The sequence below is a fragment of the Cupressus sempervirens genome, chromosome 3 (genome assembly GCF_028749045.1).
Source record: "Cupressus sempervirens isolate cs-2001-9-10 chromosome 3, ASM2874904v1, whole genome shotgun sequence".
In the NCBI taxonomy this organism is placed as follows: Eukaryota; Viridiplantae; Streptophyta; class Pinopsida; order Cupressales; family Cupressaceae; genus Cupressus; species Cupressus sempervirens.
In genome coordinates, this window is record NC_143120.1 from 459,794,306 (window position 1) to 459,816,583 (window position 22,278).

At 36.3% G+C, this 22,278-nt stretch overlaps 1 protein-coding gene across 2 annotated transcripts in view; it reads left to right on the top strand.

Annotated features, from left to right (window-relative positions):
- LOC149567088 (transcription initiation factor TFIID subunit) overlaps window positions 1-22,278 on the top strand; it is an 86,103-nt gene that overhangs the window by 33,121 nt on the left and 30,704 nt on the right. For both annotated transcript variants that reach the window (XM_089820306.1, XM_089820307.1), the window contains exon 3: window positions 2,477-3,321. In XM_089820306.1, the coding sequence (XP_089676432.1) occupies window positions 2,477-3,321 (845 nt within the window). The remainder of the gene's footprint in view (window positions 1-2,476; window positions 3,322-22,278) is intronic.

Sequence of the window (22,278 nt, forward strand, 5' to 3'; positions counted from 1 at the left end):
TTTATCGCTATCACTGTTTACAACTTTAGATAGAAGTGTAGTTAGAGGTTTCATCTTGCCATTAGTCGCTCCATGGGTAATTGAATTATTTTCTGAAAGATAAGAGGAAAGGATATTGGTAACACCTCTTACATATCTCTCAACTTCTTGCTTACCTTGAATTGATCCAAGGAACGGTGGGAAGGCGGTGCCTTTCCTTTAAGGTAGGAGAGACTGTCTCACATGCTGTGGCTGGTCATCCTATGTTGTGATTGGTTTTTACTCAAAATTGTCAGTTGCAAAATATCCACCCAATACTACTCATAGGCATATTGGCTTGCACATTATCTATTTGACTCCCTATTTCGGTCCCTCCCTTTCCATGTGCAATCTAGTGCCTCATTTTTTTTTCCTCTGCAGTTAATTTACATCCTTTGACCCCTTGCCCGCCTATCCATTGAAGATGGCAATACACTTTAGTGTAGCTCTCAAAATAATGTTTGTGACATGTATGGCACTCCCATTTCCTACTACCCCTCAATTTTTTTTTTCTTATTCTTGTCCACTCTTGAGGCAAATTGTAGGAAAGGTTTCTTTGGGTTGAATGGGCATTTGGCATATATTTTGAGAATTTGGGAATGGAACGCAAATGAATTTGAGATTGCTACATCTTCTCTATGAACATTTACATTAATTGTAGACCCCCCTATGGTTGCCCTAGAGCTAGGTCTTTTTCTTTCTAATATTTAAGTTTGTTCCATAGCAACATCCATGCTATCACTACTTCCCTCATAGTCACTCTCACTGCTGCTCATATTTTCAAATTTTGCGATGTAATATAGTGCTGTAAGTTATTAAAAAAAGATATTTCAATGTTTCATTCAAAATGCCGTCTCTATGTGATGAAAAAAATGAAAAATGGCAACAAAGTCTGAAACAAACAAAAGGAAAATGAAATGCTTACCTGGAATGGAGAAGAAATGAATGCTAAACATCCTTTTGCAACTTCAAGATGCAATTTTTCCTCGTTGTTTTTGCTCTATATATTTTGTCTTCCTCTTTGCAACTTTGATAAAACTACAAATGAAAAGACTTGCAATTTTAGTGTTTTGATAGTCAAAATAAGGTTTCCATTACTGCAATATAATCTAGAAGCCACACGGGACCCGCTTGGTCAAGCAAAACTTTTTTTTTTTTTTTTTTTGACTTTGTGGCCTTTTGCCACCGTCCAGTCCCAACTGGAAAATAGGGGATGACAATCAGTACTGGGGACAAGTGAGTGATGATTGTCGTCCCCCCGTTCCACTGGCAATAAAAATGTGTTTCGGGGACGGTCCCTGATTTGGGCATTTCGGGGATGACATGGGGGGACAGGGAAACGATGTTCCAGTGTCCACATTTCGTCCCTTGTACTGGAACTGGTTAAAAAACCTAGGGGATGCTTCACCATGGAATGTAGAATAATAATAAGGTAAAAGCGTGATTCTTATAAAATGATAAACTCATTACTGTCAATATATGATTATATCATATTCATACATTGCAAAAAGTCTCAAAATGTCGTTAAATGTTGAAAATTTAAGTCATAAGCCATACTTATATTTAAAAATTAAAGCACTGAACTTAATATCCATTTCCATATTCTTCAAGCCATATTTCATATTTAAAAATTAAATATTTCATATTCTTCAAGCCATTTTTCATATTTAAAAATCAAAACAGTAAATTAAATTTAAATCACAAGCCATATTGCATATTAGGGTTTAGAAGGGTCATTTTAGGGTTCAGTTTCACTTTAACTAAAAAGAATAAAACAAACCAAAGTGGAACCCATTTTTGGACAACCAGACCCACGGATTCCTGCAGATTCTGCCGGGATTCCGACAGGGTTCTGGAATAGAATCTGGATTCCCTGTGCATTCCTCAGGGAATCCGAATTTCATTCTGGAACCCTGCTGGAATCTGTGCAGAATCTGGATCTGGATCACACTGGAGCTAGGATCCCTTTTTTTGGGAGGAATCCTGTGTCTTAGGTGGAGACTGCTCTACTTATGATAACTCACATAATTTAGCAGAGAGAATTTATTTATCTGTATGAAGATATTCCTTTTTAATGAGCTGGTCTGACTTTGGAACTTATTATTGTCTTTTTGCACACAAATAAGATACTTTTGATACTAACTGTTTAAAATAGAAGCAGCAAATTTCATCATTGTAATTTAGATTTGGCAATTTTTGATTTCATTGGTTTCTATGAATGTTTTCAATTTGAAATAGAATTTAAATCTTGCTAGTTTTCTAACAGGACATTGAAGTGACTTCTAGTTTGTTATTGCCCTATTGGAAACAAATAAGATACTTGAAACTAACTGTTTGAAATGGCAAGTGTATTTTAACATTGTAATCTAGATTTGGTGATTTTCAGTTTGTCTTGTACGCTATGAATGTTCCTAATTTGAAAAAAATGTTCAAATCTTGGCTTTTTTTTTTGTTACAGGACATTGAAGGGACTTCATCTGCTAGGTCAAGATTTATAGCAAATGAGGTTGAGGGTGCATCTTCAAGGTCTAAAAATGGTGACATATTGGACACATGGTACAGTCAATGGCGTGAAAAACATTTGAAGGATAGAATGCAACGGTTTTCATGGCGCCTGGCCCAACGGGAACTTCCATTTGGAGACCGAGAAACATACAGACGAACTCCTGAAGGGATGGCTGCATATTTGATGTTTTTGGAGAAATACAGAAAGAAACGTAGAGTTACCAAACTGGACAGAGCGTTGCTTTCAGCCAATTCAAGTAGAGAAAATGTAGCAGGAGTTCAAGCTGAATGTAAAGTAGAAACTGGTTGTGCAGTGGATGAAGAAATATGCTTTTTCCCGGAGACAATGTTTCCATCAAATTGTGTGCCAGACAACTCTGTTGCTGGACAAGGAAAGGAGGATGAGAATCCTGGTGTAGAAGTTCCTGGTATTTTTGAAAATCTTCCATCTGAAACAACTAGAAGCCCATTGTTGATTGAAAGGTTTGGAATGGGTTCGGAGTACTTAAGTCTTGGCAGTAGGAAGGTTGACAATACTGGAAAGGGCAGGGCAGCTGGCAAAAGAAAAAGATTGAGTGAAGAAGAGGCAACATATGGAGCTCGTCAAACTGTAGCAAGAATAGTTGGAGCTGCAGGCTTTGAAGGGTTAAGAGAAGGATCAATGGATGTGCTTTCTCAGTTGTTCAGCTGCCATATTTGCAAACTAGGTCAAACCTTGAGGTTGTTGGCAGATAGCTTTAGAAACCATTATACTCAAATTGAGCTTCTAAGAATGTTTTTACATACTATCGGATACAGGTACACCTTTTCTTTTTTAATGTTATTTGGTCAGGTTTTTCAGTTTTTTTTAGAAGTGCTCATGTAGAAATCATTAGCAATTTTTGTTCAAATACTTGTTGAAGAGGCCACATCAGTAAGAACAACTTTTTCAACTTTTTGTTTCTTGTAAACATTTTTGTGTGTTTTTTTTTTTTTTTTCAGACAATTACCATTGAGCTGCTCTTATTTTTATAAATTAGAATGCTATTTTAAAAATAAATCAAAAAGATTATATTGTGAAAATCAGCCGAAATTACCACAAGCTCAACAAATGGCAGTGAAGTTAGCACAATCACAGATAAACCATTCACCTCAGTAGCTAGCTAATTAATAATTGAGAAAAAATCATCAACCAACACATTAACAAAGGAAAATCAAGTAGCAAGAATCAACCCGTGACGTATTTTGAGAGCATCAATATCCTTTTCTGGAAGATTCTGTTATAACTTCTAACTGATCATGACCAGTTCAAAGATCTTGTGTGGTATTTGATATATAATCTCCGACAGTCTTTCTGAAGTCATATAGGGCTTTACCTTGTTTACTGAGAAGATAAGTTTTATTATTCTTGGTGCTTTGTTGCTATTTGTGCCAATTATTTGTCGATGGTGTAGTTTTATTTGACTACATTGAAATTAATGCTGAATTTTGCCAATTTCTAGTTCTATCTTTTGCTTTTCCAGCTGGGAAATTTTACAATTTTCACTAGCATTCGATGAAGAATTTGGGACAGGCAAACATGATGACAGGGGAATGAATTTTTGGGGCAGATTTTTTTTTTCAAAATTCACTTTTTGTTGAAACATTTTGAGTACAATTAGCTGAAGTTTATACAAAGTTGTATTGATGTATGACATTTTGCATTAGAAACAACACAGCATAAACAATTGGAGCAAATTCTTGCAGTGTTTATGCAGTTTCCTTTTTAAAGATGATAAAATCTTCTGCCATTCATTATTTCAATTTGCAAAAAGTACTTCTAGGCTTCAACATTATTTATCAAACAAATTAAAATTGACACACAAATGCCAGCCATATTTTGAATGGATTGTGCTGTAAAGTAAGGTAGGAACTTCAGCATGATCCCAGGTAAGAGATTCATTAGAATAGATATCAGTAAAGAGATTGAAATGCATTAGATGTGTGAATTCCAAACATCTTCACTAAGATCATTATATTAGTTTTCATAATTATTTGACTTCAATAAGTTGATGTTGAGATCAACTTGGTAAACTAAAAGTATAATTGAAAGTCAATTACTTGGGATTTGATCTAACAGAGTATAATATATATATATATATATATATATATATATATATATATATATATATATATATATATATGCATATATGTATGTATATATGTATGTATGTATATATGTTTTTCCTTTTAAAATTTGAGTGGACTTTTGTGGGTGGGGCAAGTTTCCTTTAGCAATGTAGGGTTGCTTCAAGGAGTGGACAGCTTGCCCAAAACTCAAATTAATGCTTTGAAGGCCACAAGGATCTTCATGATTTACTCACCCTTTTATGTTTTTTCAAAATTTCCTCATGTTAATATTAGAGTATTATTAGTATCCTAAGTTCTTGCTATATTTAGCTCATTCTTCTATAACCTTAGTTAATGGTCTTTTAGGTTTTCTTTTTTGTTTCTCTCAATTAAGCCTATTTTTAGACTACAATATAATTAGTCTGTAAACTCTATTCAAGAGTTCATTGTTAATGCAATATATAGTTCTGTTTTTCCATTCATTCATTTTTAAAGAATTTCATGGTATCAAAGCAGGTTGATGGGGTTTCAAAATATTTGGCAAATTTTTTTAAGAATTTTTTTTTTTGTAACTGCTTCTGATCTGAAACATTTTCCTTTTGTTTTTTGTAAATCATGTTCTACATTAGGATTTTTTTTATGTAGCTGCTCGAGTTTTTTTTCCTTTCATCGTGTTTGTAAATCATGTTCTACATTAGGATTTTTTTTACATAGCCGCTCAAGTTTTTTTTCCTTTTGTCGTGTTTGTTCATTGTTGCTGTGATTTTTGGTGGACAGAAATACTAGGGCTGCATGTTTTTTTAGACACAGATTTCTTGGCACCCAGCCCACATGCCTGTTAGTAGTTTTGTCCCCTTCTCTGCGATTTCTTTGTGAGGACTTTGGACCCAGTGATGTTCTTTTTCTGCCAAGTCCCAACATTTTTTTCCCCTGCGCCACTTGTATAGAAGAGACCTGTATCCATTTGGCAGCTAGTGGGCCTCATTTTTGACTGGTAGCAAGTCAAATTTTTGTTTTGTGGTAGACGTCCAATGCAACACTCAACTCAGTGGGTTTATTTGTTCTTTTTTGGATTCTTTTCAATTTTTTTTGCACCCAGCAATTTTTATTCTGAGTTTGAAGTTCTGTAACCTGTGACTTCTGTTTTTTTGTCAGAGCTTTTAGTGTTTTCCACACCACATCAGTCATTTTCTGAAATGTTTTGGGCTTTCCCAATACCAGTACTCTGGTCTTTTTTAGCGGTATTTGGAGGTCTGTCACCATCACCTCAGAAAAGACAGTTTTTTGGCCTGCAGCCCGATGTTTGGAAATTTGTGCTCAGTCAGCAAAAATTTGTTGCCCTTTCACATCTGCTGTGCCTGGAAGTTTTGCACACTGAATGTTAGTCTTTCGCTGCCACCTCAGCAGAAAAAAACAAGGTGCAGATTGGCGTTTGGAAGACCAGTTCAGCGGGGAAGTTTGGAAGTTTGGAGCTTTCAGTCCGCATCAAGCCCATGCTATTTCTTGTTCTATTTTGGCACTTCTCCAAGCTCAGTGTCTGCTAGTTTTGGCATTATTTTTATTTTTATTTTTCTGAGATTTTTTTGGCCTTGGCAGCCTCTGTTTTCTCTTGATGAAATCGTAATCTGTGCCATATGATTTTCAGTATTCCAGGTTTAAACAAATCTGATGGGTTTATTTATTTTCTTCCTTAAAAATTCTGGGAGGGTTTTAGTAAAATTTCCTCAAAAATTATCAGATGGGTTTTTATATTTTTCCCTTAACAAAATTCACTTGGGATTTTCTGTTTTTCCTCAAAAAACAGGGTTCCATATTCTCTGATCCATATCTTTGATTTTATTTGGTTTTGATTAATTTTTCAGCTCAAAAATCATGTTTGGTTTCGATTCATTTTTCACCTTAAAAAATCATATTTGATTTTGGTCAATTTTTCTCCTCAGAAATTGTTTCTGGTTTCTGTAATATGCAAAGTTCCCGTGGGATGGTATTTTGCAATACATTTTGGGGCATTATGCTTATCTGCAATAGTTTGGAGTGGTTTGCAGCTGTTCTCAGTGTATCTCTGTTTCTAGGAAAGGACAGTTCCATTAGCCAACATCAGATTGGGTGATTCTGTGATGATTTCTGGTCAGTGGTTCTACCGATTTTGGGAGGGCCAGTGGATGAATTTGTGGTAGACTCTACTCTCTTGTTACAGACCATTTTGAAGAAGGGGACAACCTTCTCTGTTTTTTCTTTGGCTATTCTAGTTCATTGTCATTCTGCAGATGCAGGGTGGGAAGGTATTAGAATATTTTTAGTGTCCTAAGTTCTCGATATATTTAGCTCATTCTTCTACAACCAGTATTAATAGTCATTTAAGCTTTCTTTTTAGTTTTTCTCAATGAAATCTGTTTTCAAACTATAATTAGCATTTGTAAACTCTATTTAAAAGCTCATTGTTAATGCAATATATAAGTCCGTTTTTCCATTCATTCCTTCTTTAATAATTTCAGTTAAATGATTATTTTTTACCTATAGGGGATCTCTTCTCTTCCTTTTCCCATGAATCTAATAGAGCACAAACTTTTATGTTTATGAGATTTTTAGGGTGGGGGCCCTCCCTACTTTTGGTTGGTCCCCCTTTTAGGTTAGGGCTGAAGGGTTTTTTTGATTTTTGATTTTTTCAAAACTAGATGCTATTTCTTGTTTGTTGGTGTGGGAAAGCCCTATTGCTTTATATCTTTAGAGGGGAAAATCACTAGCAACACCCCTTGATTTTTTTGGCACATGAATTCCCCTTTCTCTTTAGGGACATTGTGGAGATGACCTCCTTTAGGGGTGGCACCAAGGGGTACTATTAGTGGACATTTTCTACCCATCCTTGTCCCTAGAAATGATAACTTTTTCTTGGACATGTGTCTCTAGGGAATGCTATTTTGCTAATTGAAAAGCTAAATTGCTTGCCTTGTATACCTTGAAAGGTAGAACCTCGAGAGAAAAAGGAGCATTATATGTCAGAAAGCTAAGCCTTAAGTATTGAAAATGGAGGTATAAGCCTCATAACGCTAAAGAGAAATATTTCACTTAACAGAAGTGAAAGCTAAAAGGACATTTGCCATTAAGAAACAAATGACAATATTACTTTATGAATAAAAGGTCATGCCAATAAGTAAAAGACATTGTAAGAGCTTTAGCTGTACGAATTTGGGGTTTGGGTGCCTTTATTTTAACAAAGGTGTTTTTTGTAAGCAAATTTAAGAAATTAATGAGAGATGATCATAGATAGAATGATTTTTTTTCGGTTTGATACGAATTTACAGATGACCTTATACACCATATTGCAAAATGATATTGGTCTAAAGCTGTTTAGAAAGCAAGCATCCTTTGAATTAGTAATGAGGATTATCAAAATAGAGTTGAATGCTATTAAAAGCTGTGAGATTTTCTGCACTTGCCTGCCAACTCCTTAATCAAATGCTAAAAATGCAGAAAGAAGTATGTATGGAAATCATTTGGACATAGAGTACTATAACTCTTTACATCAAATACGATCAATTTATTTTCTTATTCCTAATCTAGGCATAACATCCCTTGATTTTGATCATTTGAGATTTACTAGTAGATGTTAGGAAGCATGGATTCCTGCACAGCTTTACAATGCACCTTATCCCTATTGACAAGTTCTTTAAAGAAATGAATTGCTTCCTTTACTATATCCTTTTGTGAATTCCAAATAACTAGACTCATTTTTCGAGTGATTGTATCTTATTTGTTTTGATATTTGAGTTTAGTGCTTTGATGAAAGAACATTGAGTATAACAGCTGCACCTGCTATGAGAAATGTTTCCACTATCTGCTCCTATGAGTGTGAATGAGAATGGAATGAAGTTTCAATGAAGTTTCATGCAACGTTTGGCCTGGTATAATTTTCATCTCATCATTAAGGCAGCTCATCCCACTGTACATAGGGTCGGTGCTGATGTCATCAAAACCCAGGTGCTTTAACTGCGTCTTTTGAAATCTGTAAAGGTAAAGTAACTGGCTTGTTATCAGATCCTCCAGATTTCAGGATCTTCAACTTTTCATTCAAGCTATCTGGCTTTCCCAAAGGATCTGTCTAGTGTTACAGCAGTATGGTTTCTATCTTTTCTTTTGTTATTCAAAGTGAAGTGGCCCAAAGAGGGTTTGATATTCCACAAGTGCAAGTTGTTTATTAATATTTACCAGTCCTGTCTATCAACATTTCTTGAAGGAATACTTCTTATCCTTGATTTCCAGGACCAGACCGAAGTCACCTCAGGTGATCCATTTATATGGCCATCTAATCAACTCATCTTTTTAGATTGGAAAAGGCTTCCTTTCTAGAATCCACTTGACAGAGACCATTGAAGCTTGTGAGTAAAAATTAAGAGGGAAAGGGTAAGAGCTGTAGGAATACACAGGAGGCTATTATGAGGCCGCAGACTTGAGGGATTAAACTAGGAAATAAACAACTAAAGAATGCTCAAGCAAGAGCTTGCATAAAGGGAGAGATTGAATGATTGAAGAAATGTTTCAGTTGATACGAAAAATTATATATATATATATATATATTTGATAAGAATTGGCCGAAGCCATTCATTAAAATAGAAAAAAGTTACAACCCAACTCGAGAGGCACTGAGAGGACTGAGTTGAGTAGAAGTCCTTCGGTTTTGCCTGTCATTTGAAAGATATAAAAGAGAGATACAATACGTGAATCAGAATTTTCTTCCCGCATTCTATTGCCCATTTAAAATCCCTTCATCCAATTCAGTCCTGAAATAACATAGCCAAACCACCAAACAACTCTTGATCTACTTTGTTAATCTATTAGTTTGTGATATAATAAAACCACAAATCTGGAATTCGTCATTTTAAAACTATATAGGTTAAAGTAGATAAGAGGACTAAGAAGCATTTGTTTATTTAAAAACTGAATTCAAAGTACATAGCCCAGATAAAAATTCAGTTGGTAGGCATAAAAGAAGGGGATTGAGGTTCTTCCTCCTCTGAGATCCCTTCATCCTCTGCTGCTGAGGTATCCAAACATCATTACCAAAATAAATTACCTTTTTAGCAAGATCTTACTCGTAGCAATACCTTATCCAACAGCATATTTATCCCTTTAACGATGTCTTATCTTCATTAATATATAGATATTATCTACCTTAGCTTATTGAAAGATCGATTCCTTGATTACCTAACTTGTCTGCCCTCTTATTCCCTTCACGATATATATGGTTGATTACAATTTTGTCAAAATAATTACAAAGCACCAGAGCTTTGGATAATTGGGCATTTAATCTCCAGTTAGTGAGGGAGCCTTTCCTAAGGGCATTGATTATTATGAACGTGTCACCTTCTATTTCTAGTTTCTTAAGTCCCAATTCCTTACAAAGATTCAAACCCTCTACTAAAGTAGGAATTTCTGTCCAATTGTTGGTAGCTTCCCCAAGTTCTTTGGCTATACATGCACTCTCTATCCCTTCATCATTATGAATGTTGCATCATATACCAACCTTACTAGGATTCCCCCTAGATGCTCCGTCGAAATTGAGCTTATACTATCCTCTCTTAGGAGCCTTCCAAATCAATTCTTGCCTGCTTATATTACTTTGAAGGACCTCCTTCCCTAGGAAGGGAGGGATTTTCAATCCAATCCACCTACCACGCATCTGCTCATCCCAATGAGACATGTTTGCCCCTTTGGGGATCATAGACGTCAATCGATTGTTTGTTAACTCAATGATTGAGGCTTCAATTTTATTGACAAGATGATCAACCTCCATTTTCTTGTTCTGAAATATTCTCCTATTTCTTTCCTTCCATAGTTCTTCTTTGGGAACTATGGAAGGAGAGGAGATCCAAAGGTTTTTGTAAATGCTATTCGGTTTCAGTAAGAGCCAAGCTGAAAGCAAACTTATGATGGAGTTAGGGGAGGCCGAACTCCACCCTAACTTAGAACACAACCACCGCTAGCAGTGGTTTGAGAAAGGACAATTAAGAAAAAGGTGATTTGTCGATTCCTCTTTTGATTCACAAAGGGGGCATCTACTAGGACCCTGGTAGCCCATTCTCCTAATCATATTTGCTATTAGGGCTCTATTGTGGAGAACAATCTAGGTAAACACTCCTACCTTGGGGAGGTAAAATTTATCCCAAGAGAGATTAGTAGGAAGAGGACTCTCAGAGACCCTAGAGAGGATTCTATAAGTTTATAACCAATCCTAGAACTATAAACACCACTCTTGCATCCATCTCAAATAAGGAAATCTTTACCTCCCCGAAACAAAATTTTCCTAGAGGATGGTGTACTCTTCAAAACATCCTTCTCACTTAAATGAATGTCCTTGTCGTCGAAGCTTTTCCAATGCCATTTAAGATTTCCTTGTTCAAAAATACATAATCCTTAACTCTAGATTCTAGAACTCCAAAAGTTATGCCAAAAAAGCGCATCCTCTCAATTCCCTAAATCCCAAGTTAACCTATTTTGAATGATAGATCTACATTTAAGCAAGAAATTCCAAATTCTTGAGTCTTTGGGGGGATTGGCTTCTCTAAATAGATTAGAGGGAACCAGATGGGCAAGGTATTTGTGACAAAGGATCCTAACCCATTTTAGGTTTGGGAACTTTAGCATTCTCCATGCTAACCTGGCTCTCAAAGCCTTCCCTTGTAATTTGATATTCTTGATACCAGCCTCACCTTGCTCTTTTGGTTTACAAACTCGATCTCAAGATATAAGGGGAAACGTTTTCTTCTTGCTCGACTACTACTAGAAAAAGTTTTAAGAAGCCTATTAATTTCATTTAGTGTACTACTTGGCAGGTCTAGACATGAAATTTGATATATAGGTAGGCTTGATAAGATTGATTGAACTAAAGTAACTCTTCCTGTAGATGATAGCCATATACCTTTCCCTCTTGCCACTCTTTTTCGAAGCTTCTCTAAAATAGGATCCCGTAATTTGGTTGATCGAGTACTAGAGTTTAAAGGTATTCCTAAGTATTTATAGGGAAGGGATCCCTTGTTGAAGTCAAAAATATCACAAATCTGATCTTCCACACTTGGTTGGGTGTTACAAAAAAAGATGTTTGATTTATCTTTGTTGATCTTTTGACTAGAGGCCAAAGAGTATTGCCTGAAGATTCCATTTAGAGCAGCAACCTCCTCAATCGTGCTTTGACCATAAAGCATGGTATCATCCACAAAATGTTGATTCGCAGTTGGTTCTAAATCACTAGTAATAGAGATGCCTCTAATTTGGCCTGAAGATCTAGCATTAGACAGAGATTTGCTAAAAGCATCATTCATAAGGATAAACAAAAAGGGGGAGATTGGATCCCTCTGCCTAAAACCTCTTGAAATACTAAAGAAGCCCTTTGGAGAACTATTAATCAAATAAATAAATTTCGGTGTCAAAATGCATTCAAATATCAAGTTTATGCATTGCTTTATGAAACCATAAGCTTCTAAACATTTACATAGGAATCTCCAGTCTACTCTATCATATGCCTTTTTGATGTCCAATTTGATCAACATACTTGGTTTTTTATTGACTTGGATAGAGTGTATCGCTTAATAATTCCTTCATAAATCGATCAACCAGGGACATAACTAGTCTGATCCTCACTAATAAGGTTAGGTAAGAGCAACTGAAGTCGGTTAGCCAAAGTCTTGGTAAGCAATTTGTAAAGAGTATTATAGAGTGCTATAGGTCGAAAGTCATTAAAAGACTGGTTTCTCTTTTTTAGGGATGAGAGCAATAAAGGTATTATTTACTTCTCTCAGAAGTTTACCCGAGTTCCTAACTCCTTCTAGAGCACTTGTTATGTCGTCACCTAAAAATCCTAGCATTTCTGAAAGAAGGTTGGTGGAAGCCATTAGGTCTTGGCAATTTATCTGGGTTCATAAGATTTAAAGTTGTTCCAGTTTCTTGCTTATTGAACTTTTGCATTAGCTTTTTGTTTTGCTCCTTAGAGATAAGTATAGAGGAAAAAATATCTTTTTGGGCCCTAAGGTTGGAGCTTTTTGTATTGTTATAGATGTGATCAAAATATGAGATGGTTGTCAAGCTAAAATCTTCTGGAGAATTCCCAATCTGACCTTCAACATCTTTGATGGATGTTAAATGATTAATCATTCTCCTATGTTTGGTACTATTGTCAAAGAACTACGTACTCTTGTCCCCTGCCTTTAACTAGGTTTTCTCAAACTTCTTCCTCTAGAAGAGTTCCTCCTTACCTAGGACATCTTCATACTATTGCATGAACTTTTTCTCTTCAAGGAATTGGGGTAAACCCATCCCATGTTCCAAAACCTCTTTGTTGAGAGTTTCCAATTTATCCTCCACGATTAGTTTGTCCTCAAAGATATTGCCAAAGAAATTTGAGTTCCATTCTTTTAGTTTTTGTTTAATAATTTTCAACTTACTACCCACGTGAAAATGTTTGTAGGCAGATACTTTGGTTTGACTCGATGATTGCTTAATCAAATTAAGGCAATTATCATCCTTAAGCCACATTTGTTCGAACTTAAAAGGGCAGTTACTTGGTCTTTTATCATCAATAATTTGAAGCTCAACAAGGAAGTGGTTTGATCTCAAAATTGGTTTAACTTCTGATACAAATGAAATAGAGAAGGCAAATAAATTCCCATGAATAAAGAACCTATCAAGCTTTTAAACAATATTACTAAAACTCATCCAATTTTTCTACGTGAATTAGTCCAAGGAGCATTCAATTTCCAATAGACCAACCCTATGGACCTAGTCTACAAAATCTTTGGATGCTGAGGAGAGATAGATGCTACCACCTCGTTTCTTTGATGGTTTAAGGATAATATTAAAATGTCCTCCTAAAATAGAAATCTTTGACCGCCCTAGACTAATCCTATCTTCTATTTCCTTCCACACCCTTACTTTATCCTGGTTGCTTGTTGGACCATAAACGTTGAAGAGTCTGAAAGGGACATAAGATCTAATGCTCTTTACTAGCCCACACATCCAATTCCTGCGAAACTCTAGTGAAGATATTGAAACATTCCTAGGATCCCACAAAATAGCAAGGCCCCCTGAGGCATCCTTTGCTGGAGAGTCCTCAATTTCCTTCCAACCTAGGGATCTTCTAAATTTATCCATCTCTTCATTAGCTAGTTTGGTTTCTTGGATAAGAAAGATATTAGCGCTAGTCGACCAGATACAATGTTTTAGAAGACCTTGTTGTTACTAGCATTAAGGCCCCCAACATTCAAGGTTAGGATATTCATGATGTTGTGGGAAGGATCTTCCCCTTCCCAGCATAAAATAAATCCGTTAATTTCGATTGCCCATGGGCTGCTCCATCTCTGGATCTAAGCTCATTGAAGAGATTTATGACCACGTTTCTTTAAAGATTTGGAACGATCTGGGTTGGCTCGACTTGGCTGGTGGAAGGCAAGCCCTAGAGATTCTTGTTCCCTATTTGACACTATATCTTGATCTAAGAAAACCATCCCATCATCTTGGCTCAGGGTGGGATCATCCACATGCTCATCATTTTTAAGAATCAAATTGATAAGAATTGATTTTTGTCTTCCAAGTTCTTCTTCATCACGGATTTCATCTAAAAATTGATTCATGAGCTCATTAACCACCATATTAACCAGGGCTTTTACTAAAATATTAACATCTCTTTTGACTCAGCTTGGGGTCTCCATGGTTTGGCTTCCTCTCGTGGAGGAATGCCGATGTCATTTTGATTGCCTATGTTAATATTGGGTGTACCTTGTTCATAGTCAAAACCTAAGTCACAAGGTTCGCCGAATTTTAGGCTTCAAGTTCGAAATTCGGTGAATCTAGAATTTTTTTTTTAAATTCGTTTAAATTCGAGTTGAGTTCGTCCAACAAGAAAAAATAATTCTGGTTTGGCCTTAGTTCACAAGAATACATATTGATTTTGCTTCTCTGCCTAGGCTCTGTTGCCATGGTTGTTTATTCTCTGTCTGGGCTGTTGTCACTTGTTGCCTCTTCTCCATCTCTTCCCCGCCGCCATTGCCGTGCATGGTGCAACTGTCGTCATCGCTTCCGTCTGGCCGCAAACACAGTTTCCTCTCACCTCACGCGAAGAATATTAGGTTTCATTTCATTTTTAAAATTTTAAGATACATTTAATATTAATATTAAAAGGTTTAAGTTTATTTATTATTATAACATTTACCTTTATTAATTTTGATGATAATATTAATAGTATATAACTTATTTATTATTATATTAATGTGTCCACAAATTTAAAACTTGATTATTTTTAATATTATTCATTATGTTGTGTAAAGTTAAAAGAAAAAACTAATGTATTTCTATTTTATGTTTTAGTTAATATAATTGGTGATTTTATTTTGTTTTTAAAGTTTAATGTTTTATAAATAAAAACTAGTATTATTTTAATTTGTAGGAATCAATAGAAGAAAATGAAAATAAAGTATTTGATATACTATTATATATAATTAATTTTATTTATATAAGGCAAATTTAATATCGAATTTTTTTTCGATTTTTTTTTTCTATCGAACTTCATCCGAATTTCATAGTTGCCTAACTTGAACTCGAACTCGAACCTTGTGACTTAGGTCAAAACCATGATCCATTTGATCCTTTGTCTAGGAGATTTGTACAGAAGCTATATTAGCGTCAAAAGGGGAGGATTCTTCCTCCACTGGGTTCTCTGTCCTAACAATTACTGATTGGAGATTGGGGGAGGGATCCCTAATCTCTCCTTCCCATTCTTTAGCCGTGTGAAAATAGAAATCTCCTCCATCCTCATTAAGAATGACCTGAACATTCAAGGCATGGGTAGCATCTACTGAGTAGATTGGAGTTGGAGAAGGAAGATTACAAAGAATCAGGTCTTCTTTAAAGGGACCCTTGACAAATCTAGGTTTGATAGAAATGGTTTTACCATTGATGTTAATATCCAGTGGTTTAGGTTTAAATATGTTAACATTCATATTAACAATAACAATTGGACTGGAGCACTTAAAATCGGTTTCTATGAATCCTGAAAAAGACCCTGTTGGTGTTTTAAAATGTTGTGTTTCAAAAACCCAATGATGAGAATAGAATACATCTAGGGGCAACTACTTCCCATTGACAACATACCCATTCAGACATCGGGGCCAACTATAAGGCGATACCCTTCTATTTCAGACTTTGCAAAACCTAGGTGGGTGTACCTCAAATTCATTCATATGGTACCAGTGCTAAAGCATACACTTGAATCTAACAAAGCAAATAATACCCTTAATCTTCTAACACTTATACAAACAATTATGGATATGAGATAGCTAATGACATAACACATGAATTTGACAAGCTAAGTGGGAGTTAACTCTTTTCAGCTCCTAAACAGAAAGGGAAAAGGATTTGATTAAAAATTTGATTTCAGCATAACCAAGACATGAACAACAGAATATATCGATCCTGTAGCTGATCAGTGCCTTGTCTATTGGGCAATTCCACAAATCACTGTCATACATCCTTGGAAATCATAGAGACATTTCATGTATCTGGACTTCCAGATCTATCTATTCACCTTGTGAATCATACATATGCATCACTTCGGAGTCTCATACTTGACTTATCATTTCATGAAATCTGCAACCCTATGATGATAAACTAAGCATTTACATGACTCCTTGAATCACAAGCAAAATAAATCAACATATACAACCTAGAATAGATTGCAACTGAGTTTCATGCTCTTTGTTCACAAAACACAAAAGATTACAAACTACATGAACAAGAGACAAGATTCAGACTGAAGATAAAACTTGCTGCTGCACTTTTGTTCATTTCCTTGAAACAAATACATAAAGAATGCATGAAAACAACTTCTGAAAATGCTGAATAAACTAGAACTATCTGTACTCATTACTTGCTGTTCATTACAAGAGAAATGCTGGGCATGAATGGTGGGATCACAACTCAATAGTTTGGAAAAAAACCAACCGTCAACAACCGTAGAGAAAGAGAAGAGAAGATATTAAGAAGACATGAAGAATTGCCGGATCAGATCAGATGCTGTCATTTGTCCACTTGGAAAATCTCTATTTGTCGATGAAGAACATCTCTCAACTCTTTCTCGGTAACTGAAAATCAGATCCTTTTCTTGCTACTGGAGAATGCTTTGAGAATATCTTCAGAATGATGGAACATGTAATTGATTAAGAAGATACCAAGTCTGATTTTAAACTAGGGCCAAAACATCTGCCAAATGACTTCTAGAAGCAAAAAGAAACTTTTAGAATCATTTTTCCCCAAATCTGCAGTCAACAAACTTCATTGTCTACCCTCTAACTGATTTTGATGCTCAATCCTGAAATTTGCTCATTCCGCTGAGAATGCCCCCCATTTTACAAATCTGCCAATAGCTTTGACCATTGAATACCTGTGCATTTTCTGATTCCATAATTGGATAGCTTGTCTTCTCCCGATTCCAACGGTATACTGCACTATGCATTTTGGATGAAAAACGCTCGTCTAGTGCTCGTTTGAAAATTCAGTCCCTAGTTCATAGGCAGAGCATTAAAATGAAAAATTTAAAATAGCCTATAGTCAAAGTTATAGAAAAATCTTGAAATTCATTTAAAATTTTCAAATCGTGAGATTGCACGTTCAAATTGAAGGAAAAATGAATAAAAAATTAATTTTTTGTCATGTTACATTTTACCCCTTTTTAAATCCGGGTCAACCCTCTTGTTGACCGCCAACTGGGTGCCACATGCTAGCTCTTCGTTGGCCAACCTTTGCACAATCACCACTGCCTTGTTAGCAGGCTCCGCCATGTGTTGCCTGCTTGTGAGTTCGTGACCTTAACCCTCGACTCCGCCTTAACCCTCGCGACCAGGCGCTTGACTCTATATTGAAATGTCGGAACCCATCTCTGCTAACCACGGTTAACTCTTGCGACCGGGCGAAAGAAGCCTTCTCACGTGGTCGGAGCATCCTTTTGGCCTTAACATTTTAAGTCGTGACTCGACGACTGACAGTTTGCTAATCGTTTTTGCACCGTCGCGCTGTTATCTCCAAACTGCACGGTTTAGGCCCCGGACATGCGATTGCACGCCAAGTGTCACCTCGTGACATCATCATCCATCTTCTTATTTGCGGTTTTGTTCAAAATATCCGTACAATTCAGCTGGCCGCCATCCACATTGGGGCCCTCCATGTGAGGCTAGGCTTCCAAAAGCCTTTGTCTTTTTAAGACAACTATAAGGTATGCGCTTTGGTATTTAAACAACTTAAAATACTGTGTCCTGAATAATGTGGGATATATGGTTTTCAATTCCATAACAACTTTCTACCTCGACTGCCAAGCCATCAATTTAGTAATTCAATATATACATAACTACGTCGCACATGGAATTGCCATTATAAGGAAATCATGATTCCTTATGCATGTGAAAAATCATATTTTGAAAGGGGCTTCTAATGCTATGCGAAAAACCAAAACATATATAGGCAAGACTCGCAAGAGTTCATTACAAACAGGGAACATTTTTCCCATTTGTATCCATCCTTTTCTGCGGAACAACAATTAACATTTCCCTTCTCTCTAATGAAAACTCATCTAACTTTGCCATTCCATGCAAAAAGACAAAATATAGAAAATATTTGTGTTTTCAGAACCAACAAAAAATCGGAGTTTCAAGTTAAAGTTGTGATTTTTATTCTTGGAATTCCTATTTGGGTCTCCCGGAACAGCATTGAAATCTATGATGTTTGTTGGAGGCAGCTAGTCCAGTATTAGATCACGTGCACTTGATTCTTCATTGGCGTGGCCACGTTGCTTACTCCAGACGTCTTTTCTCTCTTCCCTTGGCCACACCTAAATCTGCATTTACATATCATACTTACCACTCAACACATGGAAAAGGTCAACAGGGGCGCCTTACGGGAGAATAAGATTTAAAAGTCCACCATTCAAGCAAACGAATTTTCTCCACAAGAGTTACTAGCATCGACTATGTTTTCACCTCTAGCATTAGCTCCAAACACAACCATAGCTCACCCATGACGCCATTTAAAGAAATCAGGTTGCACGAATGTCTTGATAGGTATTGCTGCTTCTGCCTTCTGAAACAAGGAAATGACATGATCCTCTGCATTCAAAACCCAACTTACATCCAATCTTCTGGCCTAACTATCTAGGTAGAGCTCATACGGAAATGGCTATGCTTGGTGAGGGATTAAAAAATCTCCAACACCCCCCACGCGGCTACTGCGTTTGATAAAAGGGGCAGCTCCTTACAATGTCTCCACTCATTAATTGGGCTTCTTATATTTTGCTTTACATCCTCATCAAACTTGAAACCGCCTTTGAGCTTAAGTTTTTATTTTTATTATGATAATACTTTGAATATGCCAAGTAGATTGTTGCTAAATCAAGCTCTCCACTCCTGCTCAACTTTGGTATCATGATTGACCGGGGCAAGGTATATTGGTGAATCTAGAGAGTAGCTTCCAGTGATTCACTTTCCGAATATCAAACTCATTATGATCTCAAGACCATTGCCTTATATTGTTAGGAGTGAGTATTTATTGTAATCATGGGTTGAGAAAGATCGTGGAGGATAAATTAAAAAAGAATTTGACAGGTTAATAGAACTTCATGTGAGATACTTGGATCAATATGTGCATCAACTAGATACATAATGATTAGAATCATCATAACATCCTGCAAACATCTCAAATACTTGGAGCATCCTAGCAGTCTTATGAAATTAGTCGGGCCCCTAAAGCGGGTTTGGCTAAAAAATTTTCAAACCGAAACACCTGACCTGTCAAATTGATCCATTAAATTTATTTCATTGACTGAAATCAATTTGCATCATTGATTCAACCTTTAAAACTCATTTTTACCTTTCCTACAAACTGCCAATTTCGTGCCAAGGGGTCCTTTGACTAGCCTTAAAAATTGACAGAAACCCCTGACTGAAGCCCTGAGATTAGACATACTGATTCTTTGTTCCACATTCTTGCAGCAGGAAAAATCTCACCTCATGACGATCGCTCAGTCAAAAGATATTGACCGTCAAAGTTGTCTTCGTGAAACTGCCTGCAAGCAAACATTTCAAAAAACAATAAACTGTGTTTGGTTTTGGCTTTGGAAATAGGTCAAACTGACCCTTGAGGGCTTGAAAACTGGGACATTAGTTCATTGTCACGAGGAGAATATAAATCTGTGATTTGGGCTCATGACAAATAACTGGGCGCACTTGGCGAACGTTCAAAGATAGGTATTCAGATTTGCAAAATTGGGAACACTGGCAGAAAAGTGATTTTCTCAAACGGAATGGACCTGGGAAAGTGTGCAGACGGATTCGTTAAGACTTGAAAATTGGCACACTTAAAAAGTATTTTTAGAGTAGAACACAGTGTTACAAACCATTCGGTCTCATCTATCATGAATTCTGAGTTATGACATCCCGAATAGGGGTACTGATCAATCTGCATTTCTTGACACTAGCAAAACTTTACAAATTGCATTTAAAATCGCGTTTGAAAATTTATCAAACGGGTTCATCATAGGTTCAAATTTGGAACATAACAAGTGTTTGACCTCTAGAACACAATGCAAAAGGAATTTTCTGATTTCGGTCTATTGGGTCAAAGTTACAACTGGTCAAACAAGGCCTCCTAGAATTCTGAACAATTTACATCAGCATGACCACAGTAAACAACCACTTTGAGGGATTCAAAACTTATTCAAAACATATCGAAACGACTCGAAATCTGAAGCATAGGTTCTCTGGTATGCATGCTAAACACTCCCAAAGTGTGAGTCATGAAACATAATTGGGTGCAAGATATTCAATTGCAAACTAGACCTTCTGTCGCTGCTTGACACTTCGGCAAAAAAATAGATCTAAACATTGCTCAAAACGGAACTTCACGGAATGACTCGAACCTGACAATTTATCATCATAGGACGCATGAATACGCTGAATGCAAGGTGTTAGAAATATAAAACACCTCTTAGGCCTCAAAATGATAGCCGGGTAAACATGCATTAAATGCGTTTATAGGGGCTCAAAATGACTCAAGTTTAAAACAATACTCTAATCGGGAATGCAATTTTGAGTCCCAACAGATCCTAGAGTATTACTTAAAGCATATCCCTAATAGTTAGCTCTATTGGGAGATTTGGTAAAATTATTACGCGATCTACTTTGAAATCTCCCGCCTTCTTTGGATCAAAAAAAGGTTCCCAATCCAAAACTTTGAAGGTATAGCCATTGAAATCTAGGGTTTCCCCTTTAAGAACACTATTTTTTAATTCTAAACTGTCACAAGCAATGTAAAGAAAATTGATTTCCATAACTGTTGTGTCTATGTGATATTTTAAGAGCTTTTTAATCCATTCGACTATTGCCGCTAGTCCATCAAGCAAAAACTCCAAATTTCTAGCATTGGTGTTGGATGTATTCCACCAAATGACCTGTCAGATTCAAAACAAGGCGATCTACTACCTTGATCCTAGGTTTGTTACTTGGAGAGTTTGCCAGATCTGAAGTTGGAGGATGCATTGCTGTTGACTTCTTGGGGGTTTGGTGTTCACTCCGGAGAATGGAGAATGAATTTGAGTTAAGATTGGTATTGCTTCTGTCTCCATGTTTAGGGGGGACATTTGCATAGGGTTTCATGTTCCTTCTGCCCCTATCTTTGATCTTCTAGCATCATATTAGCTTGATTGGCACGATTAAACTACCGTTCATTCTCCTTGACCATCTTCCATGATAGTTTGAGGGTTGAGGGACTGGAGGAAGGATATTGCATATCGTGACCTCCAAAAGACATGGCATTGTCTAAGGTATATATTGAATTCTTCATGAGGGCTGAACACTGCTGAATTCACATATTTTGCTCTTAGCACAGAGGCCATTGCATATTTTTTCCCAAAATACACTCATTATTCAAACACAATGTTATTTAAGTGTATGTACAAGATTTTAGATTACATACAACAGAAATTAAAACTTCGAACAAACAGCATAGACCATTTATTAAATTAAAAGAGAATAAATGTTAGTGTGATAGAATAGGAGTAAAATGCAATAGAATGAAAGTCTTATGCACACTTTCTTGTGATATTAGATGCGAAGAATGTCCAGTGAACGGAAGGGATGTCTGGTACATCACTAAATGTTGAATTTACACTTTCTGCGTCCGCTGCTTTTGATTCACCTTAAAGGCTTGAATTTATGATTTTTCCTTAACAAATTTGCCTTATTAAGAATTTGCCCTTGCCTCGCTAATGATGAAGCTCGCATATGAGTTGGACGATACTATTCTTAATTCTTGCAGACTTATTTCCAGATGCAAAGGATGTATGGGCAAAACCTTTGCTTGAGAAGAACAGAGATCTCACAACTCTGGAGAAGACAGATGATCGCAGAAATATTGTTGCCTTGTTATTTACTCATCATACTTGCTGCATTTATTTGTGATCCCTGCCTTTAATCAGTCGCTGCCTTTAGTATATTAAGTGCTCTTATTTACCGATGCATCCATTGGTAATTGATTTTGTTTGTGATTTTGCCTTAATTCTGTTTGAAATTGAATTGCACTTTTCTGATTTTTGCTTTTGCTGATTGAATTCGCCCCCTCTAATTAATTTGCTTTATTTAA